The sequence below is a fragment of the Euleptes europaea genome, chromosome 1 (assembly GCF_029931775.1).
Source record: "Euleptes europaea isolate rEulEur1 chromosome 1, rEulEur1.hap1, whole genome shotgun sequence".
Classification (NCBI taxonomy): Eukaryota; Metazoa; Chordata; class Lepidosauria; order Squamata; family Sphaerodactylidae; genus Euleptes; species Euleptes europaea.
Window position 1 is genome coordinate 79,972,335 of NC_079312.1, and position 18,429 is coordinate 79,990,763.

An 18,429-nucleotide genomic window follows, 5' to 3' on the forward strand; every position below is an offset into this window, starting at 1 on the left:
CTTATTCTACCCAACTTGGCAGGCACAGTAGATAAAAGTGCAGTTCGTCTTTCTGATGCTTTGCACCAGGCCCAGGAGGCAACACCAAATGGGAGGCAAGCACCATGTATTAGCTGAGTTTAAGGGTGCAAGCAGGACGCCCGAGTTCAAATGCCAGCTCAGTTGCTGTTTTCCCCAGTGATAAGGAGTTGGAACTCGTGTGTCAGTTGGGGCCCAACCTCGGCACAGATAGAAGGTGATGCCTGGTAGGAAGTGGGCTTTTCAGGGAAAAGAAGGCAAAGGGGAGAAAGGGTAATAATGAAAACTCTAGACCTGGTGCACTGAAATGGTCCTGAAGTGACTGACAGAGACGAATGCTGTATGAAGTTGTGAAATAGCTGGGGCGGGGGGGGGGGCAGGGAGACTTCTAACGCATAAGGCACTATTTCTCCCTACACGAGGATGGGCTGGAAGACCAACTTTGTTTGGGCATAGGTAATGAAAACGGGGAAGAACATACCGCAGGGGGTGGGATGGGAGTCAAACCATAACCCTCTCTGGGGAGAGGTTATTCTATATGTGCTTGAATGCAGGGGCATGACATGGGGTCAGCTGAGACACTTGCTTCCAGTTTGCGTTCTTATCAGTGAAGACAGGTGAAAGGAGGACATTGGCTGTGTGTGAGAGGCAGAAAGAACGCTGGAAATGTTTGAGGCACTCGTGCAAACCCCCAGCCAACTCTTGTATTACCACCAGCCAGAGAATCGACACATCCTGTTCAAATAACATCAGGGAGGTACTTTACATCTTTGTTTTGGAAGCAGATGTCACAGCTGAGCCATTCAGCATGTACTGGCCCTGGCATTCTGCAGCTGAGGTCTCCTCTGCTCCTTATACAATCCATCAGTCCAGCTAAGAAGCAGACGGAGATGGGTCTACAGTTTTGCAAAGAGGAACTCTGCCAAGTGCTGTATGGCCAGCAGGTGATTTTCTAGTACTTGTTCCTTTCTATGTTGCGGATTCCTGCAGTTATTCCTCCCCCCTCCCTTTAACTGAAGGGGAGTTGCAGATCACTGCAGTTTCCCATTTGGGCATATGCTGTGCTGCCAAGGTGCTCTCTGGCTTATTTAATAAAGGTTCTTCACCTGGAGCAAATGTAGAGGAGGTCATCCTAGTGGAAGCTGTAAAACCTTTTTTTTAAAAAGATGCAAAACTAAAAAAGCACAATGGCCACATGTGGCTATGAGAGATCTTGGAAACTACTCTTTTTTTCTTTTGGAAAATATGGCCTATCAGAGGGAGCTGAGCTGGCAGTCTTAATTTTCATGCTGAAGTGCATACGAAATCAAGTTGTAAATTCAGTGTCTGTTAACAGAGTTCACCTCCCCAGCCCAAGTTGACTTTCCATAGAGCTGGTTTTGCTGATCACTTTTTCACAGATACATTGTACAGTGCAGGGTCCTCATGTGGTGGCATGGCCTCATATTTACACCTGAGATATTTGCGAGAAAACGCCCCAAGTAAAAAGCTTGGAAGTTGCCCAGCTCTTTCAAGCATTTTCTCTGATAACTTTTGAAATTTCCAGACTTTGGCTAAGTGAGACCAGAGAAGAATGTGATAAAGTTACTCCTTGAAGATTTTACAGTGACTGATCTGGGCCTTCTGCTGTTTATTTATTCATATGTTTAACAAGCTAAAATCCTCATGTGGTTACTTTAACGCATCAGTTTCTCACAATGAGGCATTTAAAAAAAAGAGCAATAGATATCCCAACGGGGAAGATGATTAACAAGATTTATGATTCTTGGCAATCAGGAGCTGCAGAGATTCAAAAATAGACCCACAAAGATGAAACAGCCTAGTAGTATATGGGGAGACTTGCAATATGGAGATCAAAACAACGGGCAAGTCCTCGGTGTATAATATCCCAGGCCTAGATCCTATTGGTTTAAAGCACACTGAATTGAGATTTGACATTTGTGGCAGTCACACTATATTCTGGGCTGGCTGCAGAAAGGAAGCAAAAGTGCAGAAAAACAAGATTTTGTCATGGGGTTTTTGTGTGTGTAGGTAATTTGTGTGTGTAGTAATTTCTTCTGGATATTATTTCTTCAAAAGCTTGGGGGGTAGATAAACAGACCACACAGAAGTGGAGACAGAAGGGCCACACAATTAGGGGACAGAAGCCACACTGACAGCTGCAGCCTCTCCTGCTACTTGCTACAGAGGAGTTCACAACATAGAAAAGACTGACAGGATGGTATCCGTAAGCAATGGTAGTCTGGGTGGTCATCACAGCCCATGGGAATCAGGCTGTCACTTCTTCAGGCTTTGCTGCCAGCCAGACACGGGCCCTACTTGGAGTTACCCGTCGCCCCTGACTTTCACTACCCTTCTGTCCTGTGTCACAAATGCTAGGAGCGACTGAGGTGGCATTCAGGGGAGGTGGGAAGCTTTGCCTGCAGCTATCCTGTTTGCCCCAGCTTTAAAATCTGTTCAATCATCTGTTACCAATAAACTGCCCCTACTCCAGCCATAGAGCTAAGAGTCACAGAATGCTTTATTTCCACAGTTCTATCTGTTGCAATTTGGGAAGTGCAGGGGGCAATTAACATGTCTCGGGCTCTTGGCCTAGCAAACATTTCTAGAGAAATATGGCCCATCTGAATCCCTTCCTCAGAATGGGCACTTGGAGTAGATTCTAGACATTTTATTCACACAAGTCTGTGATCAGATAAGGTGTGCGTATGAGCACATCCTTAGAAAATCTGCATATAAAAAGCTTATGAAAGAAAATTTGTGTCTCAGCAGCATTTGAGATGAATATTTAACAACAAAAGAATTGTTATTTCATTTTTAAACAAGTTTCTATTTTACACCTCTCTAAAAGAAAATAATATGACACAATATCTAGTGGTTTTCTTTCACGTGAACTGACATAGATTTGAACCATCACTTTAAATTTCAGAAGACTCTGGAAGAGTGGGGGAATATCTTTTAGCACACTCCAATCACCCTGTGTGAAAGAAAATGTTATTCAAACACCTTAGTTTGAACTGTGCAGACAAGTCCATAAAAAGTTGCTTACCTCCTGTCTGCATACCTATTTATCTCAGGATAAGTTGTACTATGTCAGGCAAGCAATTCATTAGCAAGGATTGCTCTGTGCCTTAGCTAAGGAACTCACTGCAAACTAGATATAACTTATCTATATTTAGTATTCTTGAGAAGGCCTCCTCTCCCCCTTTTATCCCACAGGAGGAGGTTTTGCCTTTTGCATTGAATGTCAGTAAAGTTTTGAAGCTTTTACAGTTGACACAAGCTCAGCATAACCTAGGCTTGTCCATGAACAAATCTTGCTGTAATGTGCTAAGCATCTCTTACTAACAATAGTAGATGGAAAAATTAGATCCAGTTGAATTTTTTTCTTGCTAAGGTTGGCATATAAGAAGCTCCCTATTATGTTGAGGCCAGTCTTTTGAAAGGTCTGAAACCCTAAACACCCGGTAAGTGTGACAGAGCATCTAGGACTGAGTATTAAAAGATACCAACTAGTTCCACCTAGTTTACATTGGCTGTAGAACACTGAACTAACTCCCAAGCTGTAAAGCCAAGACAAGCCACTCCTCAACAGGAAAGAAGAGGAAACAGGCAGGCAGTGCATGCTACTGGGCTACAAGTACTCCGGCCGTATGCAGGTTACTCATGCCGCTGACATGACAAGGGGGCCCAATGATATTCCTCTTGCGTCTCCACTTTGGCCTTAAAGATTGGCTCAGTTAATGATTTCTTAAACACTGCAGGCTACAGTTCATGCAGTTGCTAAGTAATTAATACACAACTCAGGCTATACTCCTATGCAACACTTGAGAATAAATCCCATTGAACTTGGGTTTCTCAGCAGATCGGCATACAATTGTGCTGTAGGAACCAGTGGATTTAGTGGAACTGGCTTCTTAATAAATGTGAAGTAGCAGCCTGTTAGTCTTCTTGGCAGAGACTTTAGCTGTGATTTGCAGTTTTAAACAAAACAACGAAAATCCAGAGTAGATGAAACAGCTGAAATGGAAGCCAGGCCCAATTAAATCCAACTCTTGTTTAAGACAGGTTCAGATGTGCCAAACGATCATGCTACTGCTACTATATTGGGTGACAACTTGGCAAAATGAAAGCTAAACTAATCTAGTGCACAGTAATGGGCTTTAACAGAGGGAACATTGAAGGTTTTTAACGCAGTCTTCATTTATTCACTTCAACTTGTTATCTTCCCCGATTTTTCCATAGCTGTTACAAATGAGCTTGCTGAGTTTAAGTAGGGTTTCCTCCCTTTAATTAAGTATTAGTCTCCAGTCTTGAGAGTGATGCAATATCCTGAGTGTACGAGGTACCATTCTGAACTGGTGGCATTTGCTTTTTCTTATCGACTAGCAACATATGTGTCAATAGAAAGGATGGGGAAAATGCTATGTAGATCTGACTAGACCAAACCTTTTCTCCCACACATCATATTTTCTCAATCTCACACTTTATTGTTGGACACAGAAAATAGCAAAGATTTGCTCTAAAATCCTACAATTAGATAGTAAGCAAGGTTCCTCTTACCAAAAAAGACCCCCCCCCCAACCCTGCAATAACACAATGGTATATGAACAGCCTTATTGAACAAATTGGCAAGAGGCTGGTGCAGAAGCAACATGGCTTGCTTCATAAAGCAGCAATTGCTACTTGGGACATTAAAGAGCAATTCCAACTCTGCCTATGGACAGCCATAACTGTACTTAATACAAAGAATGGTTGTATATGAAACAGCACTTTGAAAATAAACTTTTTCCATCACTCCATTTCAGGTGTCTTCACTTACATGCACCCTGTACTCCAAGCCGCACATCCATTTTGATATGTTCTTTTTGCAGTTTCATTGCAGCACCCCATCTGTCAATCACAGGCTACTGAGTATAACCCATATGCAAGCCCATGTCACAGTTTTCTCAAGGCATATGTTTTATCTTCTTTGTTCTACCTTTCCCTTACAAGTCACCAGCCTGAATACTCTTGACATTGATAACAGCTGGCTAGAAGCTGGCACAAGTTCCCCATAAAATAATAACAATAAAAAAGCAGCATGTGCCAGGGCAGCACATGTACAGACTGACAGCTGGCAAAGACAACAGTAAGCAAACTTACACTTTGGTGAAACGGGAATATTGTTTTATAGGTCACATTGTCTTTTCATCACTACCCTACTGGACATAAAAATGGGTTAAGAAAAAGCAACCATAATCAGAGGAGCTACTACTATCCAAATTATGTTACTGGTCACTCCCTGCCCTAAGGCCCTGTAAAATTTAAGTATTTCTACTGTGTGTTGAACCATTCTATGGCTCACAAGGCAGTAAAGACACTTCTTCTGACGAACTTTACTAATACCAGGGACTTAAGATATTGGCCTTGTTGGCAAAGATGACCTTAGAACAAGGCTGTATCAATAGACTGAAAAAAAATTCACACACCAGTGACAAGATTGAATCATTTGCATGTATTCAATGTTATTGAAGAAATGCTTGGAACACACTGGTACCTGATGGTCATTCCAAAAGTATCACTGTAACATCACTCTGCAAGTTGTCACAAGTGCCCTTTCTCCAGGGTAGTAAGACCCATTTCTATGCTGCATAGATGCATATTACTGTACACCGGCAGTAGGTTCACTTCTCTGCTTTCATTGCTGTAACAACCACCCCCACTATTAAGGCGGCAATGGTAAAGCCTTGGGCTAGAATACGTGCCCGCATCATTATTTGGGACTGGCGATTCTTGCCCCTCTTGAAACAGATGAGTCCATAGGTCAAAGCTCCTGCTGTGCCAAGGCAGCCTAGAGAGGACAAGAAAAGGGAGTCAGTGAACAGAAAAGAAAAAAAATGTAATTTCCTGACTGGTCTTGTGAACAGAAAGGCCTAGATTCAGGGACTCCTTCTCAGCCTCAGTTCCCCCTTGACTACATAGTTGATTCATGTGCCAGCATGAAAACCTGGCTTCAAGATAAAGATTGCTAATGATTTTACAAGTTGAAAGGATTAAAATAATGATGGTTCCCCCTCCTTGGATCCAGTTTTCCTACAAAGGGTACGTCCACATTGTAGGCTGAACTGACAATTCTATCCTCCAGGTAGTATACAAATTTACATGAGAACTGAAAAACTGTGTCCCTCACTCCTTGGATCAAGCTTCATCACTGCTGAGCATTTCATGGAAGCCCTGGAGTTTTTCTCCCAAAGCTGTCTACCCTAACACAATCCAATCGACTAAAAATCCAGACTATTGTACATGCATGACATGTGTTGCAGATGAACTTTTTCCTATTACTTTCCAGGCAAGGGAACACTGCAAAATTTATGAGAGTCAGAACATTCTTAAAGGTACATTAGTTGAGGCAGCAAAAAGGGGAGAAAAGGTAAGCAAGTCTGCCCATTTCTAAGTCTTATGGATACCTTTACAATCATATTTATTATCCCTCCCTATGAGTAGGCCATTTGACCAGTTGACAGGATTTGGTAAATTGAGTATTCAAATATTGGTCAAGTGTTCTTCAAGCATTAACTTTATTAGAACAATGGAAGACACTACGGCTTTGATAGTTATGCTAGTAACAGAAACAAATCAGCTGTTATTGTTAAATAATATTAACTAGCTATAACTATAACTATAAATGTTACGTAAAGTTCAAAGACCTTACGTGCTTGGACCAGCTAGCCTGATTTCATCAGATCTCAGAAGTTAAGCAATTTAAGGAAGTTCAGGGATGCTATGCAGAGGAAAGCAATGGCAAACTCCTGTTAGTTTCTTGCCTTGAAAACCCTACAGGGTCACCATAAGTCAGCTGTGACTTGATGGCACTTTACATACACACAAAAGGTTCTGTAAAAGTGTAAATGATTCATTGAACAATCCTCTTTGACTTATTCTGGAGTACTTAGTGCTAAATGGCAACAGAGATACAGTGGGTATTTCAGATACCTGGTGAAATGGGAGAAAGTAGGATTCAGTGGAAAGGAAGGCTGTGTTGGGGTGCTGTTGCTCTGTCAGATGAGCTAGAAATCATAAGGGGAATACACTCCTTCACAAAATCACTATGGGTGGAAATACTCAGCCATAAATATAAAGTAAACATAGTGTATTTTCTGCTGGATACAACTGTGAGGGTGATCTCAAGATGGAGAAGAAAATAGGGAGGCAACTAAAGCAGAAAATGTGGCAATAATGGGCAACTTCAACTACCCTCATATTGGCTGGGTAGGTAGGTGCTTAAATCCTGCCAGAGATAAGGTTTCTGGATATTAAAAATGGCTGTGTGTGGGAACAGTTGGGCACACAGCCAATTACAGGGGGAATTACTCTGGACTTGATTTTGAGTGCAGTTTGAGAACTGGCACAATATGCAGATGTCATTGCACCAGTTGAGAACAGTGACCACAGTGCCATTAAGTTCAGGATGGTTAAAAATTGGGTTGTGAAGAGCTCCAGGAGGATGTCTATAAATTGGCTGGGTAACAACGTTGCAAATGAAGTTCAATGTAGGATTAAGCAGGTTCATGGAGGATAGGTCTATCAGCAGCTACTAGCTATGATGACTGAATCAAACCTCCACATCTGGAGACAGTAAACTCCTGAATATTACTTGCTGGAAGGCAACATCATTAGCCTTGGCCTCTATGCCTTGTTTGTTGGCCCTTCAGGGCAATTGGTTGGTTGCAGCATGAAACAAAGCTGGACCAGAAGGCAAGACATACTGTAGGTTCTAGAACATCAGGGTCAGCCTACTGTTTCAATTTCCTCTAGTGAAATTCTCAACACAAACAAAGCAAAGTAATAGCATTTACCAACTGCAAGCCAGTCCTTCCTCTCTGAAGATACTTATGGTTATTACAGGCACCTAGAAAGGGAAGCTATGTTATTGTTTTTGTCCCTGAAAGTTGCGTGACCAGGGGACAAGCCACCTTGACCTGTCATTGTTCACAAATGACCCCATCATGAAATCACTTAAGCAGTAGCTTTCTTGAGTTTATGGAATACTGGTCAAATTTAAAAATTTACTCTTTAAGCAAGGGAGGAGAATCTTGGGGACATTTCTACCAACTGCGTAAGATTTAGTCTGAACTTCTGTTTCTTGTTACAGGTATTTAAGATCGGTCAGCGACACAAGCTGTGGCCCCGAATAAGCTAAAACAGTAAATCCAAGACTAAGCTGGGATGTAGGGTATTATAGTGTTTGTTTTTCTGTTTATTGTATTTTTGCAAGCTTCCTAGGGTCACCTCTGGGGATAAAAGCAAAGTAAAAATAGATGTTTTTTTAAAAAAAATAAAATTCCTTCCTCTTCACCAATAGTCCTAGAGGCAGTTAACAAATCTACCCGCAATACGATTATCTTACCCTTCCTCTATGCTCCCTAACTTACCTTACACGATTTTTGTGACGAAAAAATACAGGAAGTGAGGACCAGGCACACTGCCCTGAATTCCGTAGAACAAGGGCGGGACAGTAATGTTATGACAACTGCATGACAGGTAGAAATCGAACAGGCAAAGCCTTGTCCATCAGTGCCTTTTCTATGCTGGAAGATAAGCGTTCTCTTTTGAATTATGGAAGGGAAGCCTTAAGGGCAGAAAGCAGGCTGCGGGGGGCGGCTCTTGCCCTCTCCTGCCTTGTGTCCCCCTCCCTCCGCCAAGGTCCCGCGCGCTGCTCATCCCTTCGTGAGCCAGGCCTCCACCCCCATCCTCAGCCCCCCACTCACCTATGGGCACAAGCGGGTTCTCGCGGGTCTTGCGCAGAAATTTTCCTCTGAACCCCTCCTCCCGGTGCTGGAAGGCGCTGGGCGAAAAGCCTTCGAGGACGGGGGGATGACTGGGATCAAAAGGCGGTGGAGCACTCTGCGCCATTGGAGACCCTTCACCGGGGGCCACCACGGAAAAACGTGCTTCCCGGCCACCGTACGAACCAACCGCTAACCTTGCGCTCAACGGTATTCGTAACCCGGATATGGACTGCGGTCACGTAGAATTAAAACAGTCTGTCCGTCTCTGGGAGATGTAGTCCATCTAAGGGATTTGTGTTGGGAATTGTACTGTAGTCACGGGAAAGCAGAACTACATTTCCCACAGGCCACCGCGGTCATCGGTCTTGTCCCGCCGGCGAAGGGTTCTACTTTTCGGAACCGCGTGCCCTGTCTGCCTGGGCTCGCTGTGGCGATGCCGAAAGCCAAGAAAAAGAGCCGGCGGGCAAAGTACAACTACAATGTGGACCGCAAGAAGCTGAACAGGGCTTTTCGCAAGCAGCAGGCACCCCGTATAAAATGGTAAGAAGGCAAAGAGACAGTTGGGGTTTCATACAAAGGGAGGGAAAGAGTCGAGTTTTGTTGTGCAGTCTTCTCGGGGGTGGGGTGGGGTGAGTTAGATAGGAGGCTCTCCCCATACACTAGCACAGTGGTTCCCAAACTATTCGGGCCGCCGCCCCTTGGTCCCACAAACTCAACCCCAGCGACCCCTAACTTATCCAACAGCACAGTTGAAGGGGCGCACTTCTAGCGCCCCTTCTGCCCCCTTGCATCTTAGTGCCCCCCCTAGGTAATCCCACCGCCCCCCCAGGGGGTGGCACTGCCCACTTTGGGAACCCCTGCACCAACACGAAAGATATTTGAACCATGCTGAGGTTGTTTTTTTCTCGAGCAAGGCTGTTAACGATAAGACGTCTTAGAGGACATTGATTCATAGGGTCGCCATGAGTCCGAAATGACTTGACGTCACTTAACGCGCACTCGCGAGGTTGTTTTTTTTTCATCAGCACAAAAAAGATCTGGACTATATTGAGGTAGTGCGAGAAGCCACTCTGGTTCTTACCTTTGTCTTAGTTTGATCCAGGCACTGTGTTTAGGCCTGAAAATAGTAACACATTTTAGTATGTTTTTGCACAATGTTATGCTGTATGCTGGGTTGGACGGGGGTGCTCTAGACCACTGTTTGGTGCTGGTGGATGGCTTTTTTGTTTTTGATACCCATAACCCTCATTATGCGTTTCTGTAAGATTATTGGAATTACTGCAGAATCCGTTCTGCAATTTCAGTTCTTATTTGTGAAATTGGATTTCGCACTGAATTATCATTAGAGAAAATGAAGCACTCTGTTGTTACCTTCCAGTATTTTATTGATCATTCTATAAGTAAAGTGTTCCCACAAAACAACATTTAGCAATTTTCCATGTCATAAAATGCTGCAGGCTCTCAAAGGTTCTGACATTATTTAAAGGCTAACAAGTGCCCTTTGGAGTTCTCTAAACAAATGAGTGGAGTGGTTAATATTTCCCAGATGTTTGACAATTCTTATGAGAAAGGAGAGAAAGCCTTTTTAAGAATTGATAGTGTTTATATGTGGCTTTTTCTTTTTTAGTTCCCAAATCCGACATGCCTGGGATCGCACAAAATCTGTATCACAGAACCTGGCTGAAATGGGCCTGGCTGCTGATCCAAACAAGGCTGTTCCCATTCCGAAGTTAATGCAACCGGTGAGTGTTGAGTATACCCCAAATAAGTCTGTGATGTTTTGGTCAATTAGATGGAATAATTTGACTGAAAGTTTACATGATGCTTACTGCTTCAGGTTGTCAACCTGCTTGTGAAGAATGGATGCAGTCCCAACAAGATGTCATAGTCCCACTATACACTGCATTGGTCAGGCCGTACCTGGAGTATTGTGTGCAGTTCTGGAGGCCTCACTTCAAAAAGGAAGTGTACAGAATGGAGTGGGTGCAGAGGAGAGTGACGTGGATGAGCAGGGGCCTGGAGACCAAGCCCTATGAGAAAAGGCTGAGGGACTGGGGAATGTTTAGTCTGGAGAAGAGGAGGTTGAGGGGGACATGATTGCTCTCTTTAAGTGTTTGAGGGGATGTCAGAGGAGGGCAGGGAGCTGTTCCTGTTGGTGGCAGAGGACAGGACTCTCAATAATGGGTTTAAAGGTACCAGCTGGATATTAGGGGAAATTTTTTTACAGTAAGAGTTGTTCAACAGTGGAATCAGCTGCCTAGGGAGGTGGCTTCCCCTCATTCCCCTCATTTAAGCAGCAGCTGGACAGACACTTGTCAGGGATGCTCTAGGCCAGAGGTGTCAAAAGTATGGCCCTTGGGCCGGATCTGGCCCCTCAAGAGCTCTTATCTGGCCTGTGAGCCAGCTGAGGCAGCCGCACACACCCTAGTCCCAATCTGAGCTGGCAAGCCCGCTGAGGCAAACAACCCCTGTCTCGGTCTGGGCTGGCGAGCTTGCTGTGGGTTCACCAGCCAAGACAGCCACCTCCCCCAGTACCAATCCGGGCTGGCGAGGCATGGCCCGGCCCAACTAAGTAACATTTTTGTCATATCCTGCCTTTGTAGCAAATGAGTTTGACACCTCTGCTCTAGGCTGATTCTGCATTGAGTGGGTGGTTGGACTAGATGGCCTGTATGGGTCTTTCCAACTCTATGATTCAGTTATTCAAATGAAACAAAAGTTTTTATCCGCTGATGTAAGATAATAAGAGGAGGATGGATGACTCTCCTTGGGGAAGGACTTCCATAGTTTTGGTGCCACAATTGAAAAGGTCCTTTCATGGGTTCCCACGCATCTAGCCTCCGTTGTCTAGCCACCTGAAGCAAGGGCCCTAAAGGTCATTGTAGTGGTCAGGTAGATTCGTATGGGAGTAGGGGTGACTTTAAGTATGCTAGTCCCAAACCATATAAGGCTTGTAAAGTCAATAACAGCACCTTGAAGCAAATTGGAAGCCAGTGTAGGTAGAACAGGACTGGAGTGATATGGTCCCTACAGTTTGCGCCAATCAACATTCTTGCTGCAGCATCATGACCTGGTTATAGTGTCCAGACACTTCCCAAGGTCACATTACGGTTATCTAATCCAGATATTAATAGGCTTATCCACAACAGGAGACATCTTATTAGGCCTGCTTGTTTGTGAAAGTACAAAAATTTTAAGTGTAAATGTGAATTTTTTCCCTCCTTCACACTAATAAGGAACATTTTGGGGCTGTAGAGTAGAGTTGGTTGTTTTTCCCATGGCATTTTAGCTGGGTAGTTGATCCAGTCAAAACAAAACACTATTTTGTTGTTCTTTAGTTGACTACCATGAGGGTCTGTGATGGTATTTTAAAATTATGATTCCCATGTTATAGTTAATCCATGAGAAGTTATTCTGTTTTTGTTACATGTATGATCTCACTAGTGATCTTTTATTACAACCAGATTGGATTGAGTGCATTCTACTGCAAGATGAGCAATGTCAGTATAAAAAGTGGATTAATCTTGCTAAATCCTTCAAGCAAGATGAATAATATTACCTACAGGTGCTACTTCAAGTAGAGAGCATCCAAAGCAATGTATAGAGGTCCCTTGTGTATAACATGAACCAACTTGTCTTTCAAATTCAGGTGATGAAAATGGATCTTGATGGACCAGGAAAAAAGACAACAGTTGTGAGGAAGCCATATGTACTAAGCGGTTGGTATTTATTTATTTACTTCATTTATAGCCCACCTTTCTTATTGAGACTCAAGGCAGATCAAAAAAATTAAAACAAAACAATTCAGTTGCAATGTTTACCGTGTTCATTTGAATGGGACAAGCCTAGAGGATACTGTGGTTCTGAAACTTTGCAACACTGTAAGTAAAGGTTTGCACTATGAGACATCAAATATAGTGCAACTTTCTTAAGTTTATCAGCATTACATTTTCCATCAAACACTTGCAATGTCCATGTTTCTTTTGATATATACAACAAACATTTGGTAAATGGTGATGGTCCTGAGGTATCCTAGCTGGTTGTTTTGGCTTAAAATCTATTGTGTAGTTTCCTGTAGAGTGTAAAAAGTTATAGGAACACAGTTTTCACAGCATGTGCCACTTTTGTAGCAACAAGCAAAGAGAGAGAAACACATTCTCTTTTCTGTATTTCAGGTAAGCATGTGTGCTCTGTTAAGTTTGCATTGTTCTTTATATTCACAGTAATGGTGCTTGAAGATAGTGTAGGGCAGTGGTCGGCAAACTCATTAGTCAAAAGAGCCAAATATCAACAGTACAATGATTGCGATTTCTTTTGAGAGCCAGGTACCTGCCCCCTCACAACGCCGCATTCTCCTGCTCGCTCTGCGTTGCTGCCATGTTTAAATCCTAGCGACTGTAGGATTCCCCCCCTTTCCAAGTGGGCAAAATTGCCTCATCTAGCGTTGAGACAAAAATGATTGGTCCAAAGAGATCCCAATTCACGTTTCAGCCCGGAAAACTCTCCTCAGGCAGCCTCAGTATAAGCCCGTGTTTTCGCTGCTGGCTGGAAAAACAGGAGAAGGTATCATTAACCTGGGGGCTTCCCAAGCATGTGCAGAGCGCCTTTCCGGACCCAGCCACCACCAGCAGCCCTAATGCTTTGGAAGGTGAAGGAGAAAGACTCCCCAGAGGCACGACATCTAGGAACGCTTCTGGGTTTCTTTCTGGGAAGTTCACCACGGCGCTACGTGCCTGTTTCCTTACAGGGAAGTCGATCCCCCAAGCTGCCGCGCCAGGGGTCCCAAAAGTCCCCCACCCCTTGCAACAGCAACTCTTCCTGGGCCCTGGGCCACAAGCATAACACCCCAGCATTGTGCACTATGTTGGAAACAGGGCGCCAGGGGACGCCTGGTCTCTGCCCACGAGAGGAGGGTGAAAACGCACGGGAAGTTTTTGCCTTGGATCTGCCGCTCTCTAAATGCACATTTTCCCCATCCCGATTCTCAAAACTCAACCATAAGCCCCCATGCAGAGTTTGGAGAGTTCAGATGGGGGGAATGGGCATCGCCCCCGGAGTAACTTGCCCCCCCCTCCCGATACTCACACGAAGAAGAGGAGGACTTGAACCCCGACTTCAACCACCAGATCCCGCATGGTGCGCTCCGAGAGAGGCCAGTGAGGAGGGACGATCTGCCTGGCTGGCTTCACAGCCCGGTTTTTAATCCCACGGGGAAAGCCTGGCAGACAGCCTTGCTCTACTCCGGCTCGGCCCCAGAGCCCTCCCTCCCCGGCGGGTGCCACGGGCCGCCCAGCACGGGCCCCTCCGCCTCCATAACCGGCCCCGGGGCTTGGATCCCCGGTGCTTACAGACTGGCGGGGCTGCTGGGGCTTCCCTCTGCCCGTGTTCCTGAGCGCCCCAGTCCAGGTGACGGAGGCTCCCTCAGCCTTCTGGAGCAGCCTCGGCTAAGGGGATCCTGGGGGATTTCCATGCCCCTCCCCACAACTAGCTGTTGCTGCTCCGGCCCCGCTCGCCAGAAAGGCTCTTCCGCCGCAGGCTTCGGACGGATATTCCTCCTCGCCAGGATCGTCCGATGGATGCTTAGAAAACAATAAGTGTGACGGGCATCTTGGTCATTTGTGGCAGAGCCACACTCAAGGGGCCAAAGAGCCGCACGCGGCTCGGGAGCCGTGCTTTTCCGACCACTGGTGTAGGGGGTTTGAGCCATAGAAGAGCATGTGTATGCATGCCAATGTTCATGATTGTTCATCGTTATCATGGAGGGGCTGTGGCTCAATAGTAGAGCCTCTGTTTGGCATGCAGAAGGTCCCAGGTTAAACCCCTCAGCATCTTCAGTTAAAGGATCAGGGAGTAGGTGATGTGAAAGAAATCTACCTGAGGCCTTGGAGAACCGATGCCTGTCCAAATAGACAATACTGACTGACTTTGATGGACCAGTGATCTGATACAAAGCCTAAATATACTTCTAGTTTTTATATGTATATGATGGCTTGTAACTGATGCTCAGCCTTGGAGATTTACGTCAATAGGATAGAGATAAATATGGATTTTATATATTGATATATGTATTATTGTTGACAGTAGATTGAGGACAAAGAATGTACTTTTAAAAACATATTTATTTACAAAATTTGTGTCCTGCCTTTCTGACCTTACAAGGGCCATCAAGACGGCTTACAGCCCATTCCTAAGGGGGTTTGGATAAGAGGTGGCCAGGAGTGGCATGGTTTCCTGTGAGGCTTCCCAGCTGCAAAAGGAATTAAAAAATAAATGAAAATTAAATATAGGCGAAACCCACCCACCCCATAGGGTTTAGCGAGGCTAACCCACTGCATGAGGGAACATTCCCAGGACAAAGGGTCTGGAAGTGGACTAAATGTCAGCTATGCCCCCCCATACCAGCATGGGCTTTACCTTTTGGGATTTCCCTGCTGGCGTGGCAGTGATGGCGGTGGAAGCTAGGGCAGCTCTGTGGCTCCCCGGCGCTGCCGTGTTTGCCGCCACACCGGTGTCTGTACCACTTTGCGCCATGGTAAAGTGGAGCTCCCCCCCCCCAGGATTGGAGCCTTACTATTTAAACATACATGATAAGATCACATTTTAAAACCCTTAAAATCACCCCTCCAACTAACATCATTAAAACAATTTAAAAACAGTTTAAATACTAGCAAAACATAAAAACAGGCTCTCCTGACATTGGTCAAGAAGCTCGTTTAAGGGGTTCACGAGAGGGGACCTTTTCAGTGAGAGTCACATGAGGTTGGGAGGGTTCATAAGGGATTAAGTGGTCCTTTAGGTATGTTGGTCCCAAGCCGTATAGGGCTTTGAAGGTCAAGGCCATCAGCTTGAATTGCACCTGGAAACAAATTGGGAACCAGTGTAGATGAGCCAAGACTGGTGTGTTACAGTCCCTACAACTCACTACAGTCAACATCCTGGCTGCAGCATTGTGTATCAGTTGAAGTTTCCAAACACTTCTCAAGTGCAGTCGCATTTACAGTGCTTTGCAATAATCTAATGTGGATGTAACCAGGGCATGCACCACAGTTGCTAGATCTTTTCTGCCCAGGAAAGGCTGCAGCTGGCTAACCAGTCGAAGCTTGTAAAAGGCACTCCTGGCCACATCTGCCACCTGCCTATCCAATAGAAGATCTGAGTCCAAGAGCACCCCAAACTATTCATGTAACACATATTTAACTTACCTATTCCCTATTCATCCCTATTCGTGTAACTCATACAGGCAGCATATTTCATTCTGTGCCTGCAGCTATTTTCATATGCATGATTGTTATGCATATGAAAATAGAAGCTAAAATGCCGGATTTCTTTCCCGTACACACAAATCACACACACACTGCTATCAGTGATCCTTGATGTCCCAGGTATAAAGTCAGTCTCATTAATTCTGGCTATTAGGATTAGGTTGAGATTTTCCAAGAACACATCAGACTTGCTGCTTTCATAAAAGCTGTGAGCATTGCAGTTGTCAGAGAAAGTGTGAATGGCTATGATCCCGCTAGTTTACCAGTCTTCAACATTTTCAGAGCTAGGAATCGCCCTTAACCCAGAGTTTCAAGATGGGATTCACCTTTAATGGTTTTACTCTGTGTCTCTCCTTTGGTGGGGGGTTATCAGATACAAAAGGGGGGATTCTGGCAGGTGCAGTACTGTTGTGGAGGGGTGTCCCTGTTGAAATTCCCATCTCTAGGCACTGAGGAAAAGTAAAGGTTCTCCAGTCTGCTTTGTACCTGGTCATATTCCTGGTGTGTATTTTGCCTTTACCTACGTTGATTGTTCTCCTTAAAACCCCTAAACAAAAATTAGTGGAGAGCCACCAGTGCATCTTAGCAGGACAGGATGTGAAAATCTTGTGGGTCACAACCCATCAGTTGAAGACCAGTGCACTAGTCAAATCTAGCTTTGCAGTATGCAGAATTTTTCCACTGCCTCATTGTATTTTCTCCTGCCCCCACCCAGAGTTGGAATATCAGGCCAGCCTCCCAGAGAAGAAGTCAGAGACCCTCTCCAGAGATCTCATTGACTATGTTCAGCACATGATCCGGAGTCATGGTCAGAACTACAAGGTATATGCTTGTGTTATTGAATTTATTTTATTCAGTTATACCCTGCCTTTCTCCTCAGTGGGGACCCAAAGTGACTTGCATCATTCTTCTCTATTTTATCCTCACAACAACATCCTCTTCTCCATTTTATCCTAACAACAACCATGTGAGGTAGGTTAGGCTGGGAGAGTTTGACTGGCCCGAGGTAACCCAGCAAGCTTCCATGGCATGAGTGGGGATTCAAACGTGGGTCTTCTAGATATTAGTCCAACACGTAACCACTACACCACACTGGTTTGGAAGACTTTAAGAGCCCTGTTTTGAATGCCTGCAGCTGTTAGCATTACTTCCGTCCCACTTGCTTCCTCTTTTCACCCATGACTGCTTTCCTATCAGATGAAATCAATTGTTTCTCTGTGCTGCCCTCCAATGGATTGCATATGCCTTTTGAGTGCCTCTGCTTTTTCTGAGTATTTTTCTCTGGTTGCCACTTCCTGTTCGTGTTGTGAACAGACTACGCTTGCATCTGCATGCACAGCACAGTGCTTACTTTCTGGGTGTGGGAGGCCTTTTTGAAGCTGCTGGTTGACTCCTTCAGCTATTAACTCTTCCCTTCAACTTTCAGGCTATGGCTCGTGACGAGAAGAACTATTACCAGGACACACCAAAGCAAATAAAGGGGAAGATCAGTGTATATAAACGCTTCTACCCAGAGGAGTACCAAGCTTTTTCTGCCTCCCTGCAGCAGGAAAAGATGGACCAACAATGACTTTACCACAGCAAATGGGAAGAAGTACCTGCAATTCTTTCTGGTGCTCAGAAAGTGCAGCTTGTGTTCAGTGAAATCCCAACATTTGGTGAGAGGACGTGGGAGTCCTTTCAGGACTGGCGCTGTGAAGGGAGTATTGATTTTACAGTTTTTAACTATTCTGAGGAAAAGGAGCAGCATCTACCTTTGGCAAAATAAACTACTTCCAAAGCTGCGAGTCGGTACCAAACCCCAGATACATTTTCTATTTCTGCTGAATGAGCAAGCAGTGGGCTTGCACGTGTGTATTTCCAAAGGGCCCAAATCTGGCGATAGGGACGACTTTGTGCAGGCAAGAGGAAGCAGCTTGAGAGCTGCAGGGCAGTTTTCTTGGATGTAAGCAGAGAGCTAAGTAGACAGGCCAAAAGGAGATCTAATGTGTTTAGTAGTGTTTGGGCTGGCTTATCTGGAAGAGGGCAAAACAATCTGAGGGGGCCAGAAAGACGGGTTGAGGAAAGGTTCTTGTCCTCAGCAGTACTCACTACAGACTGAGTGGCAACTCACCGGGCAGGCATTGGGGAGCTGAGTTACCTCCTCAGGTCCAGCCATTCAGGGCTTTCTAAGAAGAGGCCGTACTTCTTGGTGAAAGTATTCCTGGCATATTTCTATTTCCATTGGCTATGGATGTGTCAAAAGTATTGTAGTGGCTTCTCGGAACAGCTCTGTGGCTGTATGTTGCCTATATATTGGTACAAAGGGAAGTGTGCCTTGGTACAAAGGGAAGTGTGCCTTTGATAATGTTTCTGTACTCCCCTCTGAAGCATACAGG

General features: G+C 44.9%; 2 protein-coding genes across 2 annotated transcripts; one reads left to right on the forward strand and one right to left on the reverse strand.

The window, feature by feature from the left end:
* Positions 1-5,656: 5,656 nt before the first annotated feature.
* On the reverse strand, positions 5,657-8,913 carry HIGD2A (HIG1 hypoxia inducible domain family member 2A). Its single transcript, XM_056865308.1, has 2 exons — positions 8,769-8,913; positions 5,657-5,851 (listed from the first exon to the last, which is right to left on the reverse strand). Exons 1-2 carry the CDS (start codon positions 8,911-8,913, stop codon positions 5,685-5,687), a joined length of 312 nt encoding a protein of 103 aa, XP_056721286.1. The 3' UTR covers positions 5,657-5,684.
* A 295-nt stretch (positions 8,914-9,208) lies between these two features.
* On the forward strand, positions 9,209-17,621 carry NOP16 (NOP16 nucleolar protein). The gene is made up of 5 exons (XM_056862642.1): positions 9,209-9,329; positions 10,417-10,531; positions 12,439-12,508; positions 16,767-16,873; positions 17,478-17,621. The coding sequence occupies exons 1-5, from the start codon at positions 9,223-9,225 to the stop codon at positions 17,619-17,621; spliced, it is 543 nt and encodes a 180-aa protein (XP_056718620.1). The 5' UTR covers positions 9,209-9,222.
* The last annotated feature ends 808 nt before the right edge of the window (positions 17,622-18,429 follow it).